We start from the raw sequence: 19,374 nt of genomic DNA on the forward strand, positions 1-19,374 counted from the left end.
TTTCTTTCCATATAATCTTTGATTTCTTGTTTTCTCATCTGTGGTACAAAATGATGAATAACATCTCACAGTCTCTAATGCTAACTTTCTGTGTTGTAGAAGATAGTATAACATAGACCTGCATGAAATAAATTATTTTAATTCAAGATAACGTATTTTGAAAAAAAAAAACACAAAAAACCAACCAACCAACAAACAAAAATAAATACAGCACACCAAATTAGCCACATGTAACTGATAAAGTTATAAACACATTTGCCTATTGTTCCAGTACTGAAGCATGTTTAAAGATTGCACCCAGCAGCTGACAAAAGAAAGCTGAAAGGGGAAATGTGACAAACAGCTGCTGGATTTTCAGCATGTTAAAACTGAGCTTAAGGACACAATGTAGTGATATTTTTTTCAGTTATCCGAAATTCAGTTCAGAGCCCAAGTATCTAATTAATGCTGCTAAAAGCAATATATTTGTCTACTCAGAATGTGTCTTGAACCAGATGCTAATTTAAAGCTACATCAAATCCAGATGTCATCCTCTTGGAGACTGGTTTTATGAAGCTTTATGACTAATAGTTGGTAGCCTAAGATCTACTACTTTTTGTTAATAAGCAGTACAATTTGTTTGATAATTGTTGTCAAGAGCATTGTTCTTTACATCTTTATGAATTTCTTATCTGCTTTTCATGTCACTTAGTGTATTGCAAGTGAATACTTACAAAAAATACCATTATTTCTTCACAAGAAAGGATCTGCCTATACTACTATTGCGATAGACTACAATTGCTTTGTTAGTTTCTCATAAAGATTGCAGCAATAACATTAAAGCTCTTGGTGAATCTTGTTCCAAACCATTTAGGTAATTAATTATAGTCCTCTTACCAAATTATGCTCCAGGCATGTGATTGCCACTATTTCCAGCCCAGCTTGTGAGAATATAGACTATTTTCTTTTTGTGGCTCTAGAGCTTAACTGATCTGTTCGGTGAGATGTTCAAACAAGGCTTTATTTGGTGCTAAAATGAATGCTGCACCTCAGTAACCATAGAACTGGAAACCTGAGAAAGGAGTCGTCCATTTAATGAAGATGATATTGCTAAAGAAACTCAGGATAACTCAGAATAACCTTGGAGCAGAAACACTCTCAGATGCTGCTTGTGCAATGCCAATCACACTTAATTTCTCTGTTACAGTCCAGTGTCTTTTGATGAAAGAGGCATTTGAACTTGAGTGCCTCTCACCGTTTTTCAGATGTATGAAACTTTGTGGCATCTCATAATCCTGTACTGTTTTGAAAGAAAAGTGTGTGCTGCCCAGAGACTCACCTTTACTTCCAGATTTCAGTCAGTGTATCAAATAAAGGATGCTGGTTTTGTCCCAGTACATTTAACAGGTTCCTTGCTTTTCTTTGGTAAATCTTAAGCAATTCTACCTGTGACTCTTTTCCTATAATCTCTTAGAAACGTAGAAAGTCATATTAGGTTAATAAATCTTAAAATACATGAAACAGCCCCGTGATTAAAACTGTTTCTTAAAACCTTTTACAAATGAATTTATTGGCATTTTCAAGGATATTAATTACAGACCTAATTTGGATTTAAATCAATGGGAGCTACATGTCTTTGTCACTAAAATACTCATTGGTGTTTTCAGACAGAACCAATTACTTCTTTAGACTACTAAATGCATTGAAAAGAGAGCTTTAGCCAGGGTAAAACACAGTCATGTGCCGTAATAATCTCTTCCACAAAGCAAAATGTTAAGATGACTTTACTGAAAAAAAGTATTGATTTTATTTTTTTTGCCAAGTACAAGATAGCAAAGGTCAATAGTAATGCTCAGGTACAGAGGATGTGAGGTCACTGAAGCAAAGGTTTGGAAATATGAAGGTTTTCCTTTTACTTGTTTGTATGTCAGGGTTCAGGGATAAATGAAACTGTACCATATAGTATAGATCTTTCAAGTGCTGTTTTGGTACCAGTATCAGGGAAGAATTTTTTTTTAGATTTAATGACTAATAGAATTTATTTCTAATTCAATTCCCAAATTAATGTGCAGGAATCCAAACCTGTAACACAGCTGGCAGCTCTGGGAGGACTTCTGTTTTCTCATAGATTTTCTGTTTGCTCTAGTGAATCCAGGGCAGTCTGATATGAGGGAACATTCTGAAGAACTAGGAGATGTAAACAAAACTATCAAAGCCTGTCTTTTAAAGTAGGTTCAGTAAATACAAACATTTAATAGTATTTGAATTGCATATCTGTCTGGGTCTTAAAATATTTGTGACATTATTACGATTCCAGCTGTAAAAATGCATTTGGATCACACTTTGCTGGTTTTATCAATGTGGTGAGTTGATTCTAGCTAAATCCAGGTGTCCACTCCCCCTCCTCAGCTAGACAGGGAAGAAAAATGTAAAGAAGAGCTCATGGGTCAGGATAAGGACAGGCTGATCACTCAGTGGCTACTGCCACAGGCAAAACAGACTGGACTTGGGGAAATAAGTTTAATTTATTACCACACAAATCAGAGTATGGTAGTGAGAACTAAACGCAAATTTTAAAACAACTTCCCCCCACCCCTCCCTTTTCCTTGGGCTTAACATTCCTCTCAATTTCTCTGCCTCCTCCACCTCAGGAGAACAAGAGAATGGGGGTTGCACTCATCTCATCACACATTGTCACTGTCAGTCCTTCCTTCCTGAGGGGAGGAACCTCACACTCTTTTTCTGCTCCATTGTGGGGTCCCTCCTAAGTGAAGACAAGTCATCCACAAACATCTTCGACATAGGGCTTTTCCATGGGGTACAGTCCCTCAGGAACAGCATGGGTCCCCCATGAGGTCACAAGTTTTGCCAGAAAACCTGCTGCAGTGTGGGGTCCTCTCTCCAAGGGGCCACAGGTCCTGTCAGGAGCCTGCTCTAGTGTGGGCTTCCTATGGGGTCACAGTCTTTTTTTGGGTACATCCACCTGCCCCAATGTGGGGTTTTCCATAGGCTTTGCAGTTGGCTCTCTACTTCACTGTCTTCACTATGGGCCACAGGGGAATCTGTGCTCAGGTGCCTGGACCACCTCTTCTCACTCCTTCTTCACCAGCCCTAGTGTCTGCAGATGTTTTCCTTTCATATGTGCCCACTCCTTTCTGTGGCTGCTACTGTGGTTGTTTTTTTGCGCCCCTTCTTAGCTATATTATCATAGAGGTACTACGTCTGGTGCTGGTGGGCTTGACCTTGGCCAGTGGTGGGTCGATCTTGAAGACAGCTAGCATTGGCTCTCTCAGACCTAGGGGAAGCTTCCAGCAGCTTCTCACAGCATCTGGCCCTGTAGCCTCCTCAGTACCAAAATCTTGCCACCCAAACCTCAGGCAATGAATAAGAGAAGGAAGGGCAGCAGCGTTCTAGTTTCAAACACAAAGTAGCAATTGTTGAGCAGATAAGAATCTAAGATGTGGGGACCAGGACAACTGATAATACAAAAAGAGGTCACTGTTATGGAGCAGGTACTGCTGAACCATCAGAGGAAACAAGTTCTGCTGTGTTCTTGCTACTGACAGTGGAGAGGTCTGCAAGCCAGGACTGTATGGAGCTTCGCAGCAGCTCTTGCCTAAAGCACCAAGGACCCCCTTTGCCTTCCCAGAACAGATTGAGTATCCAGGAGTTGCCACTCTTGATGGCAGTGATGCTGCGGTCTCATCTAGAGAGTTTCACTTTTTCTTACCCCTCATACTGTCAGCTTGCTGCCTTCTCTCTCCAATCTCCCAAACTTTCCTGACTTGCCTTTACCAAGTGGCAATATTTAGTGATTCAGTAAGTGAAACAGTCAAATGATTCAGAAGGGCCCTGGACACACTTGCATCAGCCTGGGAATTTAGTTGCATAGTTCTAGTCCTGTGAAATGCTGGATGCCTCCTCCAGAACCGGAATGGAAGTTAGAGTACACTGTAATTTACTCAGTGCTCCAGGTACACTCTAAACATTGAACAGGCCAGTGGTTGCATTGATAGAAAAGCTACGAGGAGCTTAGATGCTGTCATAAACCCACCTAGAAATCTGACTCGAGAGGAAAGCATGAAGGTAAAATATGGAATCCAGACCAGAAGATGAGGAAGAAAATAAATAGAATTTCCAGAAACAGTAAGATACTGACATTGTAGTGTAATATATTTCAGCAATTTGGTGTTCCTGGTACTCTGCTAACCTGGGCACAGGAGGGTTGGATTCTATCTAGCACCCGCTCGCTGTACACATGTGGTGTACAGGCAGTGCAGCATCAGAATGCAAAGGAAACAGTGGGAAACATGTTCCATTTCAGCTCGCATCACCTGGGGTCGCATCCATGGCCTGCCCAGCATGCCAAACATAGCATGTGGGAAAGGAATGTTGTGGATGTTCAGGATCAGAAAGAGAAATTGCAGCTCGTGCTCCTGGCAGGATGTTTCTTGTGTGTCATTTCAGCTCTCAGACGATGGGACTGGGGAGGGTATGTGATGTGCACAGTTTTTCTGGAGACTAGAAGACAAGTTAGACGAGTTGCCTCCTCCCTGTTAGGAGGCTCTTGACTCATCAGAAAAGATAATTACGTTTCTTGTTTTCTTTTATCTGTTTTGGAAGGAGCCAGTTTCTTTCATCAGGTTTGTCTGTGGAAGTATGGTATCTATTCTCCAGTGACCTTGCTAAGGGATGTTTTATTTTATTTAGGAAACCTGTCATCCTCTGTTTCTATGTACCTTCATCTGCTGTGCTTCCTCCCATGTTTGCAGTATGCAGTTAAACATAGCAGTTACAAAACAAATACAAGAGACAACTCTGAGGAGCTGATTTAAGTCAAGTGCAGTGAATGAAAACAAACAGTAATTAGCACAGGAAGAGGAGGAACAACAGAATTATGCTGGTAGATTAAGTATTTTTGGCTCACTAGGTAAATATTTTAAGTTTGCATTCTATGGCTCTTACTCTTTTTAAGACCTCTATTTTCCCTCTTTAGTTTGAAGATTCTAAGAAGAAGGGAGGGGGTTAGAGGCTGTGCTACACAGGAGGAACCGGTGCCATGCAGTGGGAGGGAAGCTGTGGCACCATTACTGGTCTGAAAAGAAAGGCCTTGAAGGACACATTCAGTCCTCAATGATAATTATGAGAAATTCAGCAGAGAATAGGAAGGACCCAGTTGAAGGATTTTAAAGGGGAATTGGACTAACAAAAGCAATACAAATTTTTTTTTTTTTTATTGCATAGCTTTGCCTGCCACACTTAGGAGCACAATGAACAGCCTCCAATATTATCAATGAAATTATATTTTGTGATAATAACAGCTGGGAGCAGAGATTGTTTGGAACAGGTATGGGTGTGGCCAGCTTAAACAGCACTAGGATCTGGTAAGGTATCTATAAAATAATATAAGAAAAATCCCCATATACTCAAAACTTGGATAGCAGAAACAAAATAGGCAGCAGCACAAACAGGAAACAGGAAAGAATAGGGATGAAGGGACTGGAGAAATGGCGCAATGAGGAGCTGCATACTGGCTTGTTGAAATAGAAATAACAGGGGAGGTAACCATGAAATCAGGGTGGGATTAAGGAAGATTTGAGTCTAATAGAACTAGGAGGTAAGGCAGAACACTTGCTACAAGGCATTGTCAGGAACAGTTTGTCCTTTGGCTGGCAGGCTGACCAGCATCATTCCTCTGTACAGGTTATGTTTTCTGCCACTGCTTTCTCTAGCATATAGATATTTGAAAAGTCATTTTAATGATACAATCATCTGTTGTTGATGAAGTCTGGTATTTTCGTTCACCGATCCATATGTCACAGATATCTTCATTATAGGGCTTTCTTCATCATGTTACTGTTTTCTCTGTTTCTGTTTAATTTTGGCTCTTCTCTGCTTTCTACCATGAAGTTTTTTTCTCTGAGTCTTGTGCTTATTCCTCTTCATCCATTTTTTAAGTTTTCTAATCCATGGACTCACACAAAACTTCTTGCTTTCTATGTAGAGACTGCCAGAGCAAAAATTGGTTGTCAGTTTCATAAAAATAAATGTAAACCCCCTAACTTTTAAAAATTATTATACCACATCTATGAAGATCACAAACTTAAAATTGGTTAATCTAAATTATATTTTATACTTTGTTTATTCACTTTGTTTTTTCACTTTTATTTACACTTTGTTTATTCATTTTGTTTATTCACTATTTGTTTTCAAATATATTAACGATAAGATCTAAGGTCTTCTGAAATCTGAATAAAATCTTTACAACTTCAGTGGGTTTGAAAACCACCTTGCAAAACTGTACATTTCTATGCCCAATAAATAGGTAGACAACTTTATTATTCTTACCATCATGATTATCATGCAAACATTTAGAAATAAAAAATGCACAGGATTTATTTCAAATTTATCAATTTAACTCAAAAAGTGTGATATTGTACCAGTCAAAAAAAAAAAAAAAAAAAAAAGAAATAGCTTCTGTACAAAAGTATATAGTGAGTTTAGGCAAGGTTGGTGGGAGATCAGTAGTTGGAAAATACCAGAGAAGACTTAAGATGGATGAGTTCTTCAGTTCTGAAAATAAAGCAAGTATCAAAGTTACCTGAGGATGAATAACAATCAATATTATTTCTGAGACAGAAATTCAGTTGTAGCAATCAGAAGTTTACATAGCACAAGGAAGAACAGTTCTTAAATCACACGATCTGGTTTTTGATGGAATTTGTGGTGTCATTCTCAGGTCCTGTTTAAATGGTTTTAAGCTGACAGTACTCCTTACACAGTGAAGGACCCAAAACATGTCTTACATTACAGCTTCCAGGTGACACAGGCCATCCACTTTCTGGATCTCAAACCTCTCCACTCTTCGGAGCAATGCTTTGGGAATTTCATCTGAAATTTTCATGCAACAGCTAAAGGCTCCAGGAAACAAAGCTAGAAAGATTGATAACAATGTTAGAAACAACACTGGTATGAAAGGGACAAGTCATAGCTTGACTTCACAGAATCACAGAATGACTGAGATTGGAAATTACCTCTGCAGGTCACCATATCAAAGAGATCTACTCAAACAGGGTCACCAGAAGCCACTTGCCCAGGACCATGTCCTTTTGAATATCTCCAAGGAGGGATACTCCACAAGATATTGAGGCAGTCTGCTCCAGTGTTCAGTCACCCTCACAGCAAAAGAAAAGCATTTTCCCATGTCCAGTTTGGATTTCATGTGTTTTAATTTTTGCCCATGGCCTTTTGTCCTGTCAGTGGGCTCTCTTCTTCTTTCATTCCTAACAGGTATGGGAATGACAATTACAACACCATGATGGGAAGGCTCCCCTGAGCCTTGTCTTCTTTAAGCTAAATAGTCCCAGCTCTTTCAGCCTTTCCTCATATGCAAGATACTCCAATACCTTTGTCATCATTGTGGGCCTTTGCTGGACTCTCTCTTGTAAATCCACATCTCTCTTGTACTGGGAAGCCCAGAACTGGACCCAGCACTCTAGAGTTGGCCCCCCAAGTGCTGAGTAATGGGAAAGGATTACTCTCCCTTGACCCTGTGACCTGTGCTCCCTGCTTCTACCCCTGCTTGTGTGGTTACCATAACTGATGCAATTTTATGAGGCAAGCAGCCATTCTCCATGACCCAGGGAGTCATTATCAGGCCCAAAGGACTTGTGAATCAAGTAGATGAATAAAACAGATTTCTTCTTCCCTTTCCTACAGGACTCCAGCATGTACTGGTGTCTGGTATTATATCCACAAATTTGGGACTTTGCATTTCTTTCATCTGAGCTTCATGAGATTCCTCTCTGCTAATTTCTACAGCATATTGAGGTCTATCTGTAAGGCAAGAAAACCATGTGGGGCACCAGCCACTGCTCCCAGCTTTTTATCATCTGCAGACTTTCTGAGGTGCTATTCTGTCCCATTGTCCAGGTCACTAATGAAGATGTTGTACAGTATTTGCCCTATGTTTATCCTTGAGGTTACAGCCCTGGTGACTTGTTTCAATTTGGACTTTGTGCCACTGATCACAACCCTCCAGACTTGATTGTTTGGCCTACTTTCAGTCCACCACACTATTCACTCATCTAACCTGTACTTTGTCAGCTTGTCTATGACAATGTTAAGGGAGACAGTATCAAAGTCTTTACTGAAGTAAAAGTAAACAGCTCTGTGGTATCCTCTTGACCAGTAACATAGTCATCTCTCTGTAGAAGACTATCAGGCTGGTGAAGCATGATTTTGCCTTCATAAATCCATGCTGACTATTCCTGATCACCATATGGTCCTTCAGATCTTTGGAAATGCTTTCCAGGAGGATTTTCCACTTCCCCTATGACTGAGGTGAGGTTTACTCCAGTATCAAACAGCAACTCTATATTCCAACTGGGTCATCTGCCCCTGCTTCCAGCCATTCATTCCACATTTTTTTTAATGTTTGGATTTAGGCAGGATCTCTGAGCTCATCCATGCAGGCCTCCTGCCACAAAGGTCTTGCCACACTCCGTTTTCTGTTTATTAGGACAGACCTTTGTAGAACTGGAAGGTGACCCTTCAACATCAGCCAGCTCTCTTTGATCCCTCTTCTCTTGTAGGTCACCTTCCATGGATTCTTCCAAAGTTGTAGATCTGCTCTCCTGAGATCCAGGACTGCAATGTTGCTTTTTGCCCTGCTCCCTTCTCCTAGGATCCAGAACTCAACCATGCAGCCAGCACCGCTTCTGACTTTCATGTCCCTGACAAGTTCTTCCTTGTTTGCAAATATGTGGTCCAGCCCAGTGCTTTTCCTTGTTGGTTCCTTGATTATTTGTACTGTAAAATGTCATCAATGCACTTGAGAAATCTTGTAGATTGCTTAAGTACTGCTGTATTATATCAAGATGGTTAAAGTCCTCTATGAGGACCAGGGCCAGTGAACACCAGGACTGCTCCAGGTGTTTGAAGAAGGCCTCATCTACTTCTTCCTTGTTAGGATGGCTATAGTAAACACCCACTACAATGCCAGACATGTTGGTCTGCCCACTAATCCTGATCAGTAAGCCCTCAGTTCGTTTATCATCCTTCTCCAAGCAGAGCTCCATGCATTTCTGCTTCTTTCTTCTGTAAAGGGCAACTCCCTCTCCTCACCCCTCACCCTGTTTTTCCTAAAAGCCCTCCATTGCAGTACATCAGTCATGTCAGCCATCCCTCTATGTCTCCTCAATCCCATGGAGGGATTGTTGTTTAAAACCAGTTTTCTCCACCTCTCCTTGTGTTCACTGTAACAACTTGTAACAATAAAATAAAAATAATTAGAAAAATAATATTGTTTTATTTGTGGAAGAGACCACCAACATTAAAGGCAGAGGGAGTGTCAGGAGTTTAATTTAGAAGACTTGTCTTGTGAGGTTGAATCAGGCCCATTATCCTTTGCTTCTGAAATTATTGATGCTGTATCTGGCTTTTATGCCCCAAGGATTTCTTCCTCTAGGGAATGATCTGCAGATTGCAGATTGCTTCCTGCTTGAAGATTGCTACCACCTTGAAAATAAAAAGTCACTGAACTTTTCTAAGCAGAGCATAACTCCAGACTTTTTTGATGACAAATACTAATATTTTGGTGTTTGATTTTCTTCTGCTTTAGCACAGAAATGGATTTTTTAGAAGGCATTCCCTCCATCAGATAAAGGTCAAGCAAACTATGTGGCTCAGGAATTTATCTAGGATGTGAGGGTCTCAGGATCAAACCTGTGCTTCAAAGTGAGGAAGGACCCCTGTGTCCCTGTCTAGGAACTAATCTGGGAGGAGTGGGGAGACAGTCTTTTTTCCTCTTTGTTTTGATTTTTTTTTTTCCAAAGCCTTTAAATCATGTCTTTCCTTAAGCACTGGAAAATTGAGTCTTGGAACACAGAACCACAGAGCAAGAAAAAAAGGAGCAGGGGAGTCCATTTTAGTTCCTGGAAGCAGGAGATGAGAAATCTGTTTTAGAAGTTTCCTGTAAGTGAGAAGATCATGAACTCTGTTCCTTACAGGAGTGCTTGCCAGGTGCTGCAGTGCAAAATGCTGGCAGAGCTGTAGCAAAGTGTCTGGAGTTGCTGAGGGTTGCTCACACTGCCTGCTGCAGCCTGCAGGGGCTTTCGTGCCTCGGGGCTGGTGGCAGGGCCCTGAGATGTCACAGTCAGAAGGGAGGGTGGTAGAGTGGCTGCCCTAGCAGATTTCTCCCCAGCAGCCCAGAGATGTGGGCTATAAATAATCATATGGTGCAGAAGGATTCATTAAACGTTGAATGTTACCTGTATTATTTCCCTGTTGGCCTTTGCTTTTCTCTCTTCAACAGCATACTCCTTGTCATGCCAATTAATTGATGTTTACAGCTCACTGAGTGCCACTAAGTTTAGTTTTTTCTGAGGGCTCAAAACAGTGTTGTGACACAACAGTTTGAACCTTTTTCTTTTGCCCATCAGCTCCTGGCAGAAGGATTATATAGGACAAAAAAAATCAAGGAGGGATAATTATAACTTGAACTTTATCTGAGGTTGCTGGCTGTGCTTTTTGGAGTGGTCTAGGCCTGTTCTTTTTTGAGGTCTAGTAAATTAAAATACTTGGCATGGCCTGCACTGCCAGCATCCTGTGAAATGGCTGGATGTTACTGGAAAAGGTCTTAGGGGAAGCCAGATCTCTCCTGGATTCTTCTTCACCTGGTTTCTCCAGTTCCTGGCTAACATCTCTTGCTCTTGTCCTACTTTATGTCCACAGAAACATCACTTGATTTAATCCTTAGACCTGAACCATTTGTGTTGTACTTTATGGTAGAAGATGGTGCACTGCATAGCACTATGTTAGTTTTACAATCTGTAACTGAGAATTAAAAAGTTATTGTATTAATGTTAACTATTGATGTAGTTTTTATGAATTCGTCATAAATTCAGGTAGGCTTATAAGCATCTCACTGGCCTCTCGTGACAGGCTGCCCTTTCATAACTGAGCCAACAGGAATTGCATCTTCTCGAATCTTGTTCATAATCGCACATTTAGGCACCACTTACATAACTACATCAGCAATTTTTAGCATGAATTCAGTTACCTGATGCTCAGTCAATCTTTGAATCGAAGCATTAAGCCACTGAGATGTGATTCATGCAGCTGTACAAAAAGCTTTGCCTCTCAACACCAGAACATGCAACAGACAGCAGATGAGGCTGGTGAGCATACCAACAGAAATCATTGAAATTTTGTATAAAAAGTGAATGAAGGCGTGCTTATGTTCTTGCAAAAGAAGAAAACACATTTCCTACAGAGCATGTTCCTACTAGGAACATTTTATTTGAGGTGTGCGCCTGGAGAGAATGTAATACTTTTCACAGCAGTATATGGGTGTTTGCCTTGAGGAATTCTGCTCTCTATTATTCTTTTGACAAAAAGTAAGCTGTCACTTCTAAGTAATATTTTTGTTGCTGTTGTTCTGTTCACATGGAAATCTGCTAAATAGAAATACGGAAAATAGGAATTATTTGTTTTTGAATCACAGATGAATACATGGCATCAGAGTTTTTTTGACAGACAACATGAAAATGTCATCAGCAGCCTTGTGTTCTCAGAGGCAGTCATGATAAATGGTAACTTTTTTAATGGGAGTCAGTTTAAAAAGTGTTTTTATTTCTTTTTCTTGAGTGTAAAGAATGACCAGGACAGTGAGCTAAGGAATTTCCGTTCTTCCCCAGAGTCCCAGGAGAGGGGACACTGCTCTCCTGGAGCACTGAGCTGTCCTGCAGCTCTGTTGCCTGCCCAGTGCACTGTTGCTGTAACTGCACTCTGCTCCTGTAAGTGGGAAGGAACCAGGAGGTAAAAAGCAAAGCTAATGATTTCAGCACAACCCAGTACCATAAATTTTTTTGAGGTTTCAGCAGTTAGTAAACATGGTTCTAAACAGTGGTTAAAAGGGAAGAACTGTAGCTTTCCACAAGGATGTTGGCATGGCCTTTTGTATGCTATTTATCAAAGAGATTTTTTCAGTGCTGTCCATTTCTTTTGTCTCTGTGGTTTAATGGCACAACCTGCAGTACAAAGCTGCTTACTCAAAAATTACTCATACCTGTTGTATGAGGAGGACACTGAGCCTCCTTAACAAGAAGGCTAAAGGAGCTGCTTGAGGGACTGGAAAGCTAAGTGATGGGTCTTGGGGCAGGTGCATTGGGTCTCCTGTTATTTCAGCAGACAGCGTTATCTATTTTGATATTTCTTCTCTGTGAGCTCTCACCAGGGAAAGACGCATTGCTTTTCAAAGGCTTTGTTCCGTATTTTTTGGGTGGCCTCTAAATACTTCAGTGTTGCAGAAAAGTAATCTGAGGAAGTTAAGTGCCCTTGCAGAGGGTAGAAAAGATATTAACTGGAAAACTACCTTCACTCACCCCATCATTTCTCTCAAGGATGCCTAAAAAGGACCTCTTCTTTTCTGATGGATGTGGCTTGTGGAATATAATAGTTCTGATCTTTTCAATACACTGGATTCATTTAACATGCTATGTATAGCTTTATCAATTTCAAAAGAAGTGGAGAGGCCCTTCTAGCGAGAATAGGTTGTTTGGAAAAAAAACACTTGATTTTTTCCCTTAAATAAGAAAAAAGAAAATCCCTGAAATTCTCAATTATTATTTTCTGAATATTTGCTTGTTGTTCAAGGAATGTAGCACAAGAACTTTATTTAAACTTTCCATAGTAGTTTGTTTCCTTGGAATCCTATCAAATCTTGTTGGCACCATGGTCAGTCAATTTCTTAGGGCTGAAAGGGTCAAAAGCAGCTGGCAACTAGAGATTACTGTTTTCACCTGCATTTAGCTAATCCTGTTAGAAGCTCTCAGTAAAATGTTGCTCCCAAGTGGAAAAGATCCCCAAAGCCTGTGAGACCCAGTGAACTGAACCGATGTGATGCTGGTGGAGTATGAAGCACAGCAAAAACAATGGCTCTGATGGAGCATGACCTCCATGAGTATTGTTCCTTATATCTGTCTTTAAACTTATGTTGATCACTGCAAAGTCTCTGACTGCTCAAAGTTTCTTTTTCCATTTCCTGTTAGCAACCTGGCCAAACACATCCACAGAAACTGTTTTTATTCTTTCTGCTTTCCTTTTTCGTCATAATTTTCAAACTTGAGAGCCACATGTGAAAAAGCTGAGGAGGGCCACATCACCTAGGGTTCTGGGAAAGAAATATTAAAACCAGTTATTGTTGCCTGCACAGTTTCTGGAGCAACAAAGACCATTTCCCTCCTTCTTCAGTTTTAAGCTGATATTCTTAGATTTGTCTACCCATTTAGGGAAAATTTAGTGCCTGATGCAGAGTCCTCCTACAGAATACAGTGGAAGCAGTCAGTGGCTGTTGTTCTGCTCTCTGGCTGCAGTTTTTAGGCAGGTGGGACACAGCAGACACTCCTTCAGCCAGGCTCTTCTGTCAAAATTTTAACATGGCAGGGCAGCTTTTTGCCTCATGGGGAAGGAGGGGAAGATGGAGAAAAAGGAGATGAAGCTGCACAGCAATGGGTGGCAAGCCACGGAGCTATCGTCTTGCCCACCCCTGTGCTTGTCTTAACTCTGCTTCATTTAATTTTGGCCTCTTTTGACTAAACATGATAGGAGCAGCTGGGAAAGACATTTTTAGTCTCTGTCTCCATTTCCCGATGCTTCAGACACAATCCAGTTGCTGTACGCAGCCCTTGTGCAGCTCTTATCCTGGCAGGTTTCACTCCAGCAAATGTTTTGATCAGGCCTGTGATGGTCCCTCCTCAATGGTGCTGGCCACACAGAGAAGCCTGTCAGCACTGCTGGGAGAGCCCTTAGTTGACCTGCATGAACTCAATGTGACCCATGAACTGCTGAGTGGAAGGGAATGCTGTAGGTGTTCTTCTGTGTAACCAAAAAACCCCAGAAAAATAGTTCTTGCACTAACACGAACTAAGGGAGCCTAGCAGATATGCATGGTGCTGATTAAGCAGAATGGGCTCTACAATGTGTGATCTGAGGGAGAGCATCTCTTGCACAGAGAGATCCACAGACCTGAGGCACTTCCTATATCTATGCTGAAATGTGAGACATGCTGCTAATGTGCCTCAAGTTCACCATGAACTGATGCAGTTCTGCAACAATTGCACAGCTTTGGCACAGCTGGGGCTATTAACAGGAGGCATTAGTGTTTCCCAATGGAATTCTTTTGTGGTTACAAAGCAGGCTTTGTACATCTGGACTTCCTCCCTGCCCCTGTCTTGCACTGATTAGTTGGATTAACATCTTGCTTAATCAGAGCAAGGTAGGAGCTGAGATGCTCTGGTCACAATACAGCTACTTCAGTTTTTAATCTGGCGTTGTTGGCATATGAACAGAGAATCCAGGCTCTGTCCTTGGAAGGAAACTATCACATCACCTACACTTTTAATTAACTACTGTGTGGCACCTCATCCTGCACTCATTCGTTTCTGAAGCTTCCAGAAAATGTTCCACTCATCTAAAACAAACTTGAGGCTATTTTAACAGTTCAGTGCCCCAAAAGTCTTTTCAGTTTAACCTAAAGCAAGTCAGAAACTATTTTGTTATGTGGAAGGCTCTGTTCCTGTTGGCAGGTGAACAAAGAGGGATGTTAGAATGCTTGGCAAATGTGACAGATCTGTACATAGCTGTAGCATAGTAGAGCTCTGCTCCGTAAAATATGCTTAAAGATGCAGATGAGAGGTGAACTTAAATGCTGAAAAATGCTCTAATGCATCTACTACAGCATAATTCTGAGAAAGAGACAAACAAAAGGCAAAAATTATTGTAAGCTATACCTGCTGAAGTGCTGGAAACAATCACAAATAAAGTATAAAATATAATATTTAGATATATGAAAGATATTATTTCATGGCCAAGAATAAATAGAAATTAAGTTATGCAGTGATTCTTTTTGTGTTCTGACATTTTCAAGGCTGGAAAGCTGACTTTGGACCATCTTATTTCAGGGTTACTCCTTCCCTGTAGCATGCAATAATTGTTTGGAATACTTTTACTGCAAAGGAATGACCATATTTATCTTTTCATGTCTTCAAGATGAGAATACACATAGGGGATTCTGAAGGAGAACTTCTGTCTTTTCAAACTGAAATTCAAACCAGCCACCACTGAAGCACATTCCCTTGTCCAGCCTGCTGCATGCTCTGTCATGCAGAACTGGCCACTTCACTGCAGCTGTGACAGCAGCTGGCACTCTGTAAATCCCTGGCACCAAGATGAGATGATGGAAGACTACCAGTTGTTTTTTTTTTAAAGTAAAATTGCAAAAAAATGTTTGAATTCTATTATGGGGAAAAAAAGAAATCCCTCTCATACTCTACAAAATATTGTTGATCTCCTTTTCTGGCACTGCCTGGTCGGGCTGCTTTCCTGCCTGTGGCTGGCTGTAATTTTGACCACCAGGTGGCTTTCTTGGCCTCTGTCAACAGCTACCAATTCACATCTGCAAGGAAAGGAAAATTCTGCAAATTTGCACGTACATGCAAATAGTACTTGTGGTCCTGAATTAAATGGATGCATAATGGACAGCCTAAGGAGACTAACTCTGGTTAGGGCTTACCCTAAATTTAGTTCAGATCAGGATGGGGTGTGGTTGTACCCAGACAGCCACATTCAGTTTTGCCCATTTCAGTTGTGGGTTCTAGCATTTGAGAACAGTTTATAAGCATGGAGGGTTTGCATGAGGAAAGTTAGGTGGTAAAGGTATCTTCTTTGTGCCAGATGATTCAGTAGAAGAGAACATGTTCTAAGAGAACCTTTTCTTTGACCTCTTGCATGTTCGTGCCAGTCTTCTTGTGCAAGCCCTTGCTGACTGGCCAGATCATAATTATAATAGAAGAACACTTCCCATGCCAGCAGGTGCAGAGGCCATTTTAACAGGATAAATTTTTAAGGCAGATTTTGTTCACATGTTGTCTAAATCCTCAAGGATCTGCACAACTCCTACTCCCACAAGCTTAAGAAAGGAACAACTCAAAAGCTGAAGTACTCCAGAGTTTATCTTCTCCACGAGCACAGCTTGTTTAACAGCAGAAAATTACAAAAAAACCCTAAAAATTCAGGAAGAGCACTGGATAATCTGTTTTGAACTTTAAAAAATGTTTATGAATAAGAAAGAAGACTGAAGCAAGTGTTATTGTATCTCCTGAATCTTCAAGATGGGCTGCACTCAACACAGAGCTGCTTGCAAAGCTGCATGCAAAACCTCTTTTCTGCTGAGAGAAATCAGTTAAGTGAATTTTGTCAGAAAAATTGTTCTGAAATCTTTGCCATCCAGGGCAATTTGACTTTAAAGGAAAAAGACCAAGTGATTTTCTAAACATATTCCTCCTTGAGAAGCTTGGAAAAGACAAAGTTGCAGATGATCTAGAGAGTATCTAGTGAAATTTTATTAAGTGTTCCCTCAGAAAACCACTACTTTAAAGATATTACACTGTCAGAAGGTAAAACCTCTCAGCTATGATATTTTTTATTATGTTTGCCATGAAAAACAACCACCTTGGCTTTTCCTTGCTTAAGCCATTTTCCGGAATCACAGAGTCCCTACGTCTGTTGAGGAAACATTGAGAAAATTCTCAGGTGAAGCCGTAACTGCACTGAAACAATTGCCAATTGTTCTGTGCAGTTTAAGACACCCAGGTTTTGTTTTCTTAATCTTTGTTCTACAGCACCTTTATGCTATCATCTGTGGTCCCAAACAGAGGTGCAAAGGCTGCAGCAACACAACTCCGAGTAGGCATTACGGGTCTGTATTTCTTTTACTTTCAGGAGATCAAAGTGTAGAAATACATTAAGTATAATTTTTACTTACTTTCAGATGTCCGGCTAACCGTGACTGCTAGAACAGCCAAAACAGTGACCAAGTTCACATCCATTCCACCCAGGAGCTGCAGGAGCCCAGCCACAGAGCAGACAGCAAGCTGCAGGAACTAATGCCCGACCCTGCTTCCCCGCTGCTGGGACAAATGTGACTCAAAGCCCCACCCTGAGCAGCAGCTTCATGTCAGCTCCGTGCTGTGTGGCACTGTAGACTTCAACAGGACTCGTCTTCTCACCTGTAGATGCATTTTGCCAGATGGGAAAACAAGCTATTTTTTACATAGTACCTCAAGAAGGGCTGCCTCACAGCTGGGTTCTCCTTCCCACCTTTATCACTGATGAAATGAAATGCCAAGGGTAGAAAAACTTTAGAAATAATTGTTTGCAGGTATCACCTTGGACCAAACCTGCTGTAGTATAAACAGACACAGCCTCAAGAAGATCGTAGCCTTGAACTGGCTTTGTGTTTGACCTGTGTGTTTTCAACTTACAGAGACTCCAAGCCAGGGCCATGTTATTTAGTACACCTTCCTCTTTGCCCATTGGTAATGCAATGTTGTGTTGTTCATGATAGACTCTGCAATGTTTTTGGTGAAAGACAGCTGGGAAGAAAGTGCAGCTGGTGTATCTCCCTCAATTTTTTTCCTGAGTCTTGTTTCTGCAGCTCATTTCAATGATTTCCTATGATATGAGAGGAACACTATCTGAACATACATATGGCTTTCAGTAGGGAAAAAAATAATGCATTTTTAGCGGCTGATAATTTCTGTAATGCTTCTGTGACTGACATTGGAATGTCTTTTTCTGACTCATGCAAGTGATGGGGAAAACTGTCTCCAGGGAAAATAGCTCCTCAGATTTCCTGCCACACTTGGCATATGTCACTGGTTCAAATCTCCTAAAACCCAGAAAATTACTATGTGTCTCTGCCTGAATTTAACATGATGGCTGTATGGGGAGCAAAGAGCTGCCAGACTTCACAGCACTTCCCCACTGCAGTGTGGGATGTCTGGTTTGACCTTTTCCAGGGCTGAACTAGAAAAATCAGTCTGGGAAGTCTGGGTGCCTAGACCAAGCTCACTTTTACTCTGTCTCACTATAACCACTTTCACTATTCCTAAATTTCCAGAACACAAGAAAGAAGAAATCACTAACCTCAGGGACTTTAATCTAAACTTACACTACCCCAGCAACAGTTTTGCAATTCTATCTAATAATAAATTAATATAATGCTATCACACTTTCCAGATATGACAGTTTTACTTCATGGCTCTTGGTTTCTGCCTGACACTGTTATCTATCAGGATAAGAGAATGGGGCAACTGTGGACTACTACACTTTGGAATGAAAGTCTGCTGGTAAGAGAAGACTGGTAGATAATGATGTGTGCAGCTTAAAGTATGATTTCAGGGCAGTAATTTATGTTGAAAGCAACAAGTTGATTCATTGACACCATTTATTACATTTTAAAAATCTGTGTCATAAAATCTAAACCACCATGGGCAAAGCTAAGACAACTCACAACACCTGTATCAACACAAACTTAGATAAGGGCAACACTGTTAGTAGCATTAATGCCCTTCAAAGTAGGCTCTGGATTAAAATAAATACAGCAAGACAGGAGTTACTGAACTAAAACATTAAAGAAACAGCTTCAGTCAGTATTAATTCGATGTTTTATTCCACTGTCTGCTTAGCACTGCAGAACAGAGTGCTTTGTATCCTTGGAGGTAAATAACCAGTTTGTTTTGATAGATGCTCATATGGGATCTCCAGATACCCTTGTAAAGGCCTGGTACAGATTACAGAAGTCTCTCCCCAGTATGGAGTGTGGGGAGCTCAGGGTAGAGGGAAGAATCAAAGTACTCCACGTTTTGTAAGAATGGTTCTTGCAGTGGCAAGTCCAAAGTGTTCCCAGGTGGCTGCTCAGACACACACACTCACACACACACACAATTTGGAAAAATGCGAAGTAAATATGGGTATCTGCAGGTATTAATTTCTCTGCAGGTGGCAACAAGCTACAGCAAACTGAGTGAAACTTACTTCTGCGGTCATGTTACTCAGCTTGAGCTCAGGTTTTACATCTTATGTCCCCTCAGAGTTCACAGTGTCATTTATAGGTCCAAAATAAGGTAAACCTTTGCTTACTTCAGTGGGAAAGTGCAGTGGGAAATGATTATTATGTCAGATCCAGAACAAAATTTCTACTTTGTGGAGGTTATTTTATATCAATTAAAACTGCTAAACCTATTAAAGCAGGAGAAAAGGTAAATAGAGGAGATAACTTTGTCTTATGACACTGAGAAATTAAAAGTTAAAATACAGGCAGGGAATAATAGCAAATATTGTGCTTACAGCTCCACATGAATGTGCAGGCCACCATCCATCAAATGAAGGAAGAAAAAGTTAGCCAGAAATTCTTTTCCAAGAACTGCACTGACATACTTGAGAGGGGCATTCATTACAAGTACAGCTAAAGCAGTGTGAAGAGTTTTATTTACATATTGGCTTGGACTTCAGTCAAAGCTCAAATGAAAGTGCAAACCTGCAGGCAGAGTG

The 19,374-nt window shown here is 40.8% G+C and overlaps 1 protein-coding gene across 2 annotated transcripts; it reads right to left on the bottom strand.

The window, feature by feature from the left end:
- Window positions 1-4,924: 4,924 nt before the first annotated feature.
- Window positions 4,925-17,023, bottom strand: CCL28 (C-C motif chemokine ligand 28). Of its 2 annotated transcripts, none has more exons than XM_008502944.2 (3): window positions 16,805-17,023; window positions 6,786-6,912; window positions 4,925-5,986 (listed from the first exon to the last, which is right to left on the bottom strand). In XM_008502944.2, the coding sequence occupies exons 1-3, from the start codon at window positions 16,866-16,868 to the stop codon at window positions 5,833-5,835; spliced, it is 345 nt and encodes a 114-aa protein (XP_008501166.1). In that variant the 5' UTR covers window positions 16,869-17,023; the 3' UTR covers window positions 4,925-5,832. The 2 variants fall into 2 exon arrangements, with proteins under 2 accessions (XP_008501166.1, XP_030323773.1); XM_030467913.1 differs by lacking the exon at window positions 4,925-5,986 and adding an exon at window positions 6,448-6,552 and having other exon boundaries at window positions 16,805-17,014.
- Between the last annotated feature and the right edge of the window lie 2,351 nt (window positions 17,024-19,374).

The sequence above is a fragment of the Calypte anna genome, chromosome Z (assembly GCF_003957555.1).
Source record: "Calypte anna isolate BGI_N300 chromosome Z, bCalAnn1_v1.p, whole genome shotgun sequence".
In the NCBI taxonomy this organism is placed as follows: domain Eukaryota; kingdom Metazoa; phylum Chordata; class Aves; order Apodiformes; family Trochilidae; genus Calypte; species Calypte anna.

Excerpts from the sequence above, each read along its gene's own strand:
- CCL28 (XM_008502944.2), bottom strand. The coding sequence starts at position 16,868 with ATGGATGTGAACTTGGTCACTGTTTTGGCTGTTCTAGCAGTCACGGTT. Across the intron at positions 6,913-16,804 it reads GGTTAGCCGGACATCTGAAA|CTTTGTTTCCTGGAGCCTTT; the intron begins GTAAGTAAAAAT and ends CAATCTTTCTAG. Across the intron at positions 5,987-6,785 it reads TGTCACCTGGAAGCTGTAAT|TCTCTACATAGAAAGCAAGA; the intron begins GTAAGACATGTT and ends TTGCTCTGGCAG.